The sequence below is a fragment of the Chaetodon trifascialis genome, chromosome 10, assembly GCF_039877785.1.
Source record: "Chaetodon trifascialis isolate fChaTrf1 chromosome 10, fChaTrf1.hap1, whole genome shotgun sequence".
Taxonomy (NCBI): Eukaryota; Metazoa; Chordata; class Actinopteri; order Chaetodontiformes; family Chaetodontidae; genus Chaetodon; species Chaetodon trifascialis.
Genome location: NC_092065.1, coordinates 29,069,571 through 29,080,359, shown reverse-complemented (window position 1 = coordinate 29,080,359; position 10,789 = coordinate 29,069,571). Strand labels below are relative to the sequence as shown.

At 48.7% G+C, this 10,789-nt stretch overlaps 1 protein-coding gene across 3 annotated transcripts; it reads right to left on the bottom strand.

The window, feature by feature from the left end:
- Positions 1–922: 922 nt before the first annotated feature.
- LOC139337984 (uncharacterized) lies at positions 923–9,316 on the bottom strand. 3 transcript variants are annotated; one of them, XM_070972850.1, is made up of 7 exons: positions 8,637–9,296; positions 7,580–7,880; positions 7,259–7,388; positions 5,384–5,566; positions 4,412–4,542; positions 2,238–2,532; positions 929–1,880 (listed from the first exon to the last, which is right to left on the bottom strand). In XM_070972850.1, the coding sequence occupies exons 1-7, from the start codon at positions 8,696–8,698 to the stop codon at positions 1,555–1,557; spliced, it is 1,428 nt and encodes a 475-aa protein (XP_070828951.1). In that variant the 5' UTR covers positions 8,699–9,296; the 3' UTR covers positions 929–1,554. The 3 variants fall into 3 exon arrangements, with proteins under 3 accessions (XP_070828953.1, XP_070828951.1, XP_070828952.1); XM_070972851.1 differs by lacking the exon at positions 5,384–5,566 and having other exon boundaries at positions 8,637–9,316; XM_070972852.1 differs by lacking the exons at positions 7,259–7,388; positions 7,580–7,880 and having other exon boundaries at positions 923–1,880; positions 8,938–9,290.
- Positions 9,317–10,789: the final 1,473 nt, after the last annotated feature.

Genomic DNA, 10,789 nt, shown 5'->3' with positions numbered 1-10,789 from the left:
AAGAAAGCAGTTGCGCAAAAATTAAAGTTAACAGCGTGAATTTGAGGCCGGAGTTGAGTCTGACAGGAGAGACACGAGTACTGCAAACATACACGGAAAATACACAGAAAACTGCTTTACTGCAGTTATTACGAACACACGAAGGATCCAAAGAGGGACTGATGATGGAGACAGTTTGTCCTCTTCAGGACCAAAGAGGAGCTGCTGGAGGACAAGAAGTCAAACATTAAAGTGAAATAAAGTTCAGCTTCATCGAGTTTGAGGATTTTTCCTCTGAGCTTCACACGTCTGCATGGACAGCTTTGAAAAGACACATTTCAGATGAATATGTCCTCATCGCGTCCCCAGAGCTGCAAACATTAAAGAGACAAAAGCAGGAAATGTCACAGTATTGAAGGACGAACATCTGAATGATTAATGATCATTAAAGCTGTTGGAATGTACTCGAGGAGTGTACTTATACTGCGTTTAGTTTGGATATTTCTGTCTCATAGAAACAGACATGGGGAGGGGCGGACCGTATAAAGACAGACGGATGGACAGATGGACAGCAGCAGCTCCACAGCTCATGCAGGACACTGACGGCTCCTCTGATCTGAAGCGTTTGACTCAAAGTTCTGCACATTTCCGTTCTGTCTTATCTTCACTGATGTCTGATGAAAAAGACAAACCATGTATATTTGACAGAGGATTGTCTTCATGTCCAACCCACCGTTTTGTTCAAAATAAGACAGAAATGTCCACCAAATGTCTACTTTTACGTGACAACACTTTGATATCAGAGGATTTGGGATCAAAAACATGTTGAGAGACGGTTTCTGAACCAGGACGACGTCCAAAGACCTGATCCCAGAGTCCACACAGACCAACCTGAGACACATGACGAGACACTGAGACAGACAGACAGAGAGACACTCAGTCTGACACTCACTGTAATCATGTTGTTTTAATGCAAACAGGCGTTCAGTCTGTTGACACCATCAGTAAGATTTCAGTCAGCTGTTCCGAGTAAACTGGACACTGAGCGTCAGCCATGACCTACAGTCTGTTAGAGACGTCCACAGGAAGGGGACAGGACGTCTGTGGGTGCAGCAGACATGCTGGAAACGAGGCAAGTGACTTCACATCGAGCTGATTTTACTTAAAACACTTTTTATTTCAATTTTATAGTCGATGTTTAAAACTATAAACCTGCTGTTAACCTATGATGTCATCAGGTGAGGCGAGATCATAATAAAAAGCATCGTCTTCGTCCTCGTCTTCGTCTCAGCAGACGTCGGTTTGGTCGTTCGTCTCCGTCACGTCAGCAAAAACAATCTGATACACACATTTCTCTCGTTCGCTGTCTGCTTTTTCTCAGGGATTTACAGAAACCCATTTCAGCTGGACTTCAACACCTGGACGTACCTGCAGGACTTAAGACATCACAGTGAGCTGGGAGCCAATCAGGGTGCAGTATGACCGTTAGCTCACACACTGAGGTCAGCCTCGGTGAAGCGAACAGGTGCTCTTTAAGGCGGTCGTGGAGCGCCTGTGACCGGCTGAGCTCGTGAGTCAGAGCGGAGCGTTCCTGCTCTCCGCCAGCAGGTGGCGCTGCACGTTCTCTTTGTGGTAGTTGCTGTGACTGTGTTTCTTGATGTTGTGGACCCTGAACCTCCTGGAGCCTTTGGCCAACGCTGAGTTCTGGAAGTACTTGTTTGCGTGGAGGCGGCACACGTGGCACCACATCTCATCGAGCGTCGGCGAATAGCGAAGGAACCAGAACATTTTCAGCCAGGCCCACTGGAAGCGAGGAGGACGGCGAGGCCTCTGCCCGGCCGGGTCGTCCTCAGAGACCGCCGCGCCGCTGGGAGTCGACGTGCTGGCGAAGTCCCCGCCACCTACAGGGAGGGAAAAGACAATGAAGTGATGAGAGCGGGACGAAAAACAGTCAGTGTGGACGAGAAGACAGACACGGATTAGCTTAGCATAAAGACTGGAAACAGAGGGAAAGTGCTAGCCTGGCTGTCAGTTAAAAAATCCACCAATCAACATCTCTGAAGCTCAATAATAAACATGCTTCATGTCAGACACGGCAGTGTGACCCTGACAAACACTGCTGGAGGTGAGCCAGACCGCCGCGTAATCTCACGTGATCTTGCGGTCGAGCGTCTCCTCTGACGCTCATGTTGGAACATGGAGTGAACAGACTCCTACAAACCTCACACAGACATTCTGGATTATTTCCGGAAACTTACGTCCAGGCTCTTTGAGGACGGTCTTGCGTCCCTGCAGGTCCTGGTTTGGTTGGAGCAGAGTCTTGTTGGAGGCAGGTGAGGCCTCCGTGTCCTGGGACAGCTGGTCCTGCAGCTCCCTGATCCTCCTCTGCAGCCGGACACAGTTCAGACAGGACGAGGAGGAGGAGGAGGAGGAGGAAGCTTTACTCTGAAAGGTTAGCTCCACGTCACGCTCCACAGAGACGGGGGTCTGTCGAAGGGCCCTGGACCTGCTGGAGGTCTCCAGAGACGCCTCGAGAGCGTCCCTGAAGAAGTCCTGAAACAAACGTTTGACCTGTTAGTTCGTCACCGATACACTGCTGAAGCTTTCACTGCCGTCGTCTGATCTCACACTCAGCCCAAACCAACATGGCGGTCCTTCTGTCTCACTTCCTGTCTGTGGCTCTCGGCTCATGCTAATACACGCTGATACTCAGCCCTGATACACGCTAATACACAGTACTGATACACGCTGATACTCAGCCCTGATACACGCTAATACACAGTACTGATACAAGCTGATACTCAGCCCTGATACACACTAATACACAGTACTGATACACGTTAATACACAGTACTGATACTCAGCCCTGATTCACGCTAATACACAGTACTGATACACGCTGATACTCAGCCCTGATACACGCTAATACACAGCACTGATACACGCTGATACTCAGCCCTGATACACGCTAATACACAGCACTGATACACGCTAATACACAGCACTGATACACGCTAATACACAGTAATGATACACGCTAATACACAGTACTAATACGTGCTAATACACTGCTGAAACCTGTACATGTACTGCATATCCTGTAAATACTGTAAGTAAAAGGTATATTAAGCTGTGCTTCTTGTATTTTTGTGTACTTGTGTGTTTGAGCTCAGTGTGACGCATGTTGTGTTTCTGTTTTAGTTTGTTTGTCCCTGTCTCTGTGCTCAGTCTCACTCTGACCCTGCTGTCCCTGTCTCTGTCTCACTCTGACCCTGCTGTCCCTGTCTCTGTGCTCAGTCTCACTCTGACCCTGCTGTCCCTGTCTCTGTCTCACTCTGACCCTGCTGTCCCTGTCTCTGTCTCTGTGCTCAGTCTCACTCTGACCCTGCTGTCCCTGTCTCTGTGCTCAGTCTCACTCTGACCCTGCTGTCCCTGTCTCTGTCTCTGTGCTCAGTCTCACTCTGACCCTGCTGTCCCTGTCTCTGTGCTCAGTCTCACTCTGACCCTGCTGTCCCTGTCTCTGTCTCACTCTGACCCTGCTGTCCCTGTCTCTGTCTCACTCTGACCCTGCTGTCTCTGTGCTCAGTCTCACTCTGACCCTGCTGTCTCTGTCTCTGTGCTCAGTCTCACTCTGACCCTGCTGTCCCTGTCTCTGTCTCTGTGCTCAGTCTCACTCTGACCCTGCTGTCCCTGTCTCTGTCTCACTCTGACCCTGCTGTCTCTGTCTCTGTGCTCAGTCTCACTCTGACCCTGCTGTCCCTGTCTCTGTGCTCAGTCTCACTCTGACCCTGCTGTCCCTGTCTCTGTCTCTGTCTGTGGTGACTCTGTGCTCAGTCTCACTCTGACCCTGCTGTCTCTGTGCTCAGTCTCACTCTGACCCTGCTGTCTCTGTCTCTGTGCTCAGTCTCACTCTGACCCTGCTGTCCCTGTCTCTGTCTCTGTGCTCAGTCTCACTCTGACCCTGCTGTCCCTGTCTCTGTGCTCAGTCTCACTCTGACCCTGCTGTCCCTGTCTCTGTCTCTGTGCTCAGTCTCACTCTGACCCTGCTGTCCCTGTCTCTGTCTCTGTCTGTGGTGACTCGGTGCTCTGTCTCACTCTGACCCTGCTGTCTCTGTGCTCAGTCTCACTCTGACCCTGCTGTCTCTGTCTCTGTGCTCAGTCTCACTCTGACCCTGCTGTCCCTGTCTCTGTCTCTGTGCTCAGTCTCACTCTGACCCTGCTGTCCCTGTCTCTGTGCTCAGTCTCACTCTGACCCTGCTGTCTCTGTCTCTGTGCTCAGTCTCACTCTGACCCTGCTGTCCCTGTCTCTGTCTCTGTGCTCAGTCTCACTCTGACCCTGCTGTCCCTGTCTCTGTGCTCAGTCTCACTCTGACCCTGCTGTCCCTGTCTCTGTCTCTGTCTCTGTCTGTGGTGACTCGGTGCTCAGTCTCACTCTGAAGCCAGCGTTCTCGCTCACAGCAGCGGTTTGTTGCTGCGTCTCGTCTCCGGGCCGCCCACCAGTGTCCATTGGACGCTGCAGAGCCGACAGCAGCAGAGGTCGAACGTCTCTCCAGGGACGGACAGCTGCAACACAACAGAATGCAGAGACAAACAGGTGTGAACGTCTGGTCACTTCAGTCCACAGACACCTGAACACCTCAGCCTCCAGAAGACGAAGAACTCTTAGCAACAACACCGTGAAGACAACCTTATTGAAAGTGTATTTAATGTCCCTTCATTCTTCATTGATCACCAATCGTCTCTGCGTGAGCTCACGCTTTAGTGCAGACTGACACGATCAGTCCACTAATCAATCCGGTTGGAACCGTCTTACGTAGACGCCACGTTCAGCCTGTGAGACAAGTCTCTGCTGTCGTCCTGCAGGACTGGACCGTACTGGATCTGGTCCAGTTCAAACCATCGAGAACCAGTCAGTCTTTTCTCTGAATGAGAATCAGACCCTGCTGCTGTGATTGACAGGTCGCTGCCTCAGTCAGATCCAATCAGAATCCTCCCCAGCTCCACCCTCTCATCCAAATATGGTCAAGAAACAAGATGGCGACGACCACGATGCCACACTTGAGGCTTCGTAACAGCAGGCCAATGGCTGACATCACAGCGGCTCCGCCTGTCGTTACCACAGTCTGACCTGTTCAGGTCACCTGTCCTCCACTGTCCCCACTGACACACCTGCCTCACCGGCTCCCTCTGCTGTCCGTCACGCTGGCTTTCACCCACCTGCTCCTGTAAAGTCCTTCTTCGTCCTCGTCCTCAGTCCTTCAGCCTCATAACGGCCGACTGATGTCAGCTCTCGTATAATTAAAGAAGTCTCCTCAGGGTGTCTTTAAAGCCCCCTCACCTGCAGAGTCCTCCTCTCTTCAGACTGTTGTTGGTCTGGTTCGTTGCAGACTAAAGTCAGACTCACCTGGAGGACATGATGACACACAGGACGGTCTCGCCTCTGTCCTCCACCTTTGTTTGTCTCTCTGTGTCTCTGCCGTCTCAGACGGGAGACGCTCAGGTCGTCTGCTGCTTCCTTCGCCGTGACCCATCTGCAGTGACGGGACCCAGTCCGGATCGGACTCGTGCATTTCATACGCTGGTTTACCTGCAAACACATGAGGTGTTCATCTGAAACTGGCCAAGGTCATGTCTTCAAATGTCCTGTTCTGTCTGGTCTCAGAGCCCACACGTCACACAGCACACCTGCCTCGAACCACGTGGTGTCTACGTGCTGAGGTAAAGCAGCCAGAGGTGAAGCTTTCCTGACATTAGCATTAGCCTCCGTTAGCTTTAGCACGGCTGAGCTCATACCGGCAGGAGCACAGGTGCAGCTGTGGCAGTCAGAGACAGCTGTGGGTTTTCTACCTGGTTAAACTCACCTGAGTGAAAATGTCTCGAGCACACTCTCAGAAGGGGGTGTCGTCGAAGGTGATGTTGCTGCGGCTGACAGCGGCCACCCAGGCCACCATCCTCCTCGTTAGCTCAGCTATCTGACGGCCTTCATAAGCCGTGTCGCAAATACCGCCATCCTGGAGATCGCGCATTGCATTGTGGGTATGCACTGAAGCACTCTGGGATTGAAAGCATCCAAACACCGACTCTACACCCAGTGGCGGATGCAGAACGTGACAGATCACCACTTCGTCAAAATTGATAAGGCGCGCACACACACACTGAAGCCACCACACATCAAGTATTTGACCAATCACATGCAGCTTGAACAGCTCTCTGGCTCCAATCGTTCACTTCAAACCGACACACGACCGACACATCACTACTGTGTTACAGTAGAAAGTGTTCAGCACCTACCTAATAGGGGGTTTGGGGCTTAATCCCCGATTATTATTATTATCATTATTATTATTATTAAACTGGGCTGTTAAACATGCAGTTTAAATGGAGTTTGAAGGAAGAGAAATCGTCTTGTCGTCTTGAACGAAGTGGGTGGCTGGAGTGGAGGAAACACATGTGAACGCAGTTTATGCACCTTTACTATTCATGAAAAAAAAAAAAAGAGTTCATGGCACGCTCCTCCATGCCTTGAAAAATGAATTCAGTCCACGGTGCTCTTCTGTCGGCTGGGAGCTGATGGAGCGATCTGTGCTCCTCTTTACAGCCAATAACAGAACAACCTGGACATGATTCATAACGCAGTGCTTTCCATAACCTAACAGCGGATCTGTGGGAAGGTGGCGCTGGGTGGAGAGACACCGAGCGCCGAATTCAAACGGCTGGTGTGGAGGCTGGTGTGGAGGCTGGTGTGGAGGCTGGTGTGGAAGCTGGTGTGGAGGCTGGTGTGGAGGCTGGTGTGGAAGCTGGTGTGGAAGCTGGTGTGGAGGCTGGTGTGGAGGCTGGTGTGGAAGCTGGTGTGGAAGCTGGTGTGGAAGCTGGTGTGGAGGCTGGTGTGGAGGCTGGTGTGGAGGCTGGTGTGGAAGCTGGTGTGGAAGCTGGTGTGGAGGCTGGTGTGGAGGCTGGTGTGGAGGCTGCAGGCAGGGCGCTGACAGAGATCCGTATCTCACTCCAAAAAGCGTGGACGGTCTTGTTTCACACTTTGTATGTGTGTGGCAGCACCAGAGACCCAAACAAGTGAGTTTTTCATAATATGGGACATAACTATGGAAATCGTTTTATTTAATTTTTTTTTATTTGAATTTCTGACTGGGTGGGCAAGCTGTCGATCTGGGCGGGCGTATGAGGGTTTGCGTGATGAGGGTTTGTATGGTGACTGGGATGTTCGTGGCTGTGAAGCACACAACACCTGGCACAGCATCATGATGATCACTGTAGATGTGGTCACCTGAGCCTGGGCACACTGGAGTTCGACTGGTGGCTTCCTCGCTGGGTCCTGGGGACTGACTGGAAGCTTCATCCTCGAGGCCAGTTCTTCTCTCTTTTGTGGGAACGTCCTCGGCACTCTTTCTCTTCACCTTTACAATCAGAAAGACTTTATCATCACACCTTAAAAACATTGCTAAGAGTTAAATTCATTTTTCTTGGATCCTCGTACTTGCACGTCAATATAAAACAGAAACAACAAATGACAAAATAACTAAGAACATCAACAACATGTCAAGGAAAGGTAGAGCCGGCCTGTGGTCCGCTGAGATTTAAAGCCTACCTTCCCATGCCCTGCAGTCAGACACGAGCTTTCATCATCATCCGCAGACCAGCTGCTGCTGATTCTCTGAATCTCGGCGTTGTCGCTGTGGCGGTCGTTGTCTGAATACCCCCTCATGTACAGGGATGGGTGGGGCTGTATTCCGATCGGTTTGCCCAGTACAAAATGATTGCTGCAGATTCTGGTGTGATCAGAGATGCTGGCCAGGTCTTTCCTGTTGATGAGCTTCAGCCACAGAGAGCGCCATTTGGGAGGGCAAAAGTGGAACTTGAACTCAGGAACATGATCTTTGATTATCAACCTAGAATATCACAATACATATTTAATGCACACAAACAGCATAGTTAAGCTCATGTACAGATCTGGTAAACATTCAATTAACCTCCATTTTAAGGTATGAGACTCACGTAATGACATTAAAACATATAACAATAAATGAAACAACTGACTGAAATGATGCGTGTACGCGAACGCAGCATGTTTTACTCGCTCAGTGAGTCTACGTCAAATATGAGTCAACACGACGAGGAACACTAATATATCCACGTTTAATGATAATGAGTCATGTTTTTATTGTAATACAGATTATGAACTTATTACATGTTGACCCTGACAAGTTCCCCGACTGTGAGTAAAACACAAACTGAACACAAATACACCTAATATCATATGCTCTATTCTTTTAGTCTGGTTCTGCAGAAATGAAAGAGTGCTGTCGCAAACACATGGACTTATGGCGCTGGAGGTTTTTATTTAGCGAGTTCAGATTAACAAACAGCTGCAGTTTCCAAAGAAACATTGAAAAAAGATAACACGAGAGCCCCTGGCTTATTTCCACCGTGAACCCAGTTCACAGGCGACAGAACACACTGTGAGGTTTACGGTACGTGGATTTACTGCAATGTGACTGAAACTACGAGTACACTGACTAAAGTATTAATATAACGATAACAGTAATGACAAATGTCAACGGAATCAAAATAAAATGTTGATCAGACATCACTTAGAAATGGGAACATTTGGCGGTAATTGTACGGACATGCGCAGTCAGACTTACTTGTGTTTATATCGGCGGTCGTTCCCACAGCCGGACACAGCACATCGATTGGTTCCACCCATCCTAATCAATACACACGACGGCGTTATTCCAAATAACAGGGAGACTCCTTTGTGTGCACGCGCTGCGAAGACGGCGCCTGAACGTTTTCAATCCCAGAGTGCGTCAGTGCATACCCACAATGCAATGGGCGATCTCCAAGATGGCGGTATTTGCGTAACGGGCTATAAACCAGGCAGGAGCACAGGTGCAGCTGTGGCAGTCAGTGACAGCTGTGGGTTTTCTACCTGGTTAAACTCACCTGAGTGAAAATGTCTCGAGCACACTCTCATTGAGGGGGGGACATGGTCGAAGGTGATGTTGCTGCGGTTGACAGCGGCCACCCAGGCCACCCTCCTCCTCCTGGTTAGCTCAGCTATCTGCCGGCCTTCATTGCGCCTCCAGGCCGGGAAGCAGTGGAAGGTTAGCCCGTTGGGGAGCTTCCTGCCGTAGTGGTCGTGAGACCTGCGGCGGCAGTTTGTGACGCAGCAGTTTCTTCCCCCCATGAAGACCCGAGAGGCGGGAAGTTCCCGAGGACAACAAAAACAGGACAGCAGCACGCACGAGCCGCACGACAACAAATAACCGCCAACAGTTATGGCTGATCTCCCAGAACACTTTGCGGCGTGACGTCACGTGACGCCGACATTACGGAAGGTTTCTCTTTTTCAATATCATAAATCATAAGATTTATCCAACACACAAAAAACTGGTAAGGTTTAATATTGATATGGAAAGAAGAGGAAACAATTCGTCATTAGTTTTATCAATGTGAGTTTTCAAAAGCATTCTGGACTGACGCACAGCACAAGAAAAGGACATTTTCTTTTATTTTGAAGGAAACCTGGACGATGACAGTCCTTCCTGTTCAACTCATCCTGATGTTTGGGAAGTTCCACATTCATAAGAAAAAATGGACAGATGCCAAACCAAACGCTGATCTCGTTGTTCTGGAGTTGCAGTAACACGTCGCGACAGTTAAAGACTGAAAATAAGAAAGCTGTCGGAACAAACCGCGTGCTTCATCCCAGTTAATGTGTGTGCACCCTCACTGGTAAACCCTGGCCATACTGGTTCATACTGTGCTCCTGCATTGTTGGCATTTCTTTTGTTTTGCTTAGCTGTTTGTCTTTGTGTTTGTTTCTTTGGTTATATATCTGTATTGGATGTGATCAGTAACTGTGTCAATAATAATAATAATAAACTTTCACATTTCACAAATACACACACGGAAGAGCAAAGTTAATCACGATAAAGTCAATAATAATAAAGATTAATAACAGTTCTCATACAGAGTTTCTGCTCCAGGTACCTGTTAAACCAAATCTAAAGCTGTTCTTACTTTCAGGGTCATTTCTGAAATTTGAAAATTAAAAATAATACAACAAAAACTTCAAACAGTAGAAAGTACCCTTACAAATACCGTCTCTGACAGTAATAGTCACTGGGTAACTGGTGGATTTGGCGTCACATCTTATGGTCAGTTTACAAATCAGATGTGTGTTAATGTGTATAAAAATGTCTACGATGACTGTTTTTAATCTATTTTCTTTTCACTAACATCGCTTTCATCAGTTTTCGCGCACTGAGAACAAAACATAGCAGAGGATGGTTTCGATCCATCGACCTCTGGGTTATGGGCCCAGCACGCTTCCGCTGCGCCACTCTGCTGTGAGGAACACTAATAGCGAGAGGGAGTATTTAAACCGGACGTAGTGACGTCAGGGCTGACGCTTAACGGCACATAGTTAACGTTTAACATTTATCGAAATCTGAGATTCCTGTTACTCCCAAGGGATTTCCCAAAGTGTTTCTATCCCATCAGGTACTTTAATGCTTTTCAGAAATCTTCCCAATAAACTCCCCTCAGTCTCTGGACCCAATCAACTGATTCTCATGTAGGAAAAATCCGTTTCTCGACCTTTTCTCGTGATAACAGTAGACATATACGTGCTTTATTCCAGAAAGATGTTTCTGTTGCACATGTTCTTTCATATTGGCATCGTTTTGTGGACGACAGTAATTGGAAGAAGTTTGGATGTATCTCATCACCAATAAGCTGAAGGAAGTCTCTTTCACAATTATTCATAAACTATCCTGCAAATCACTACATG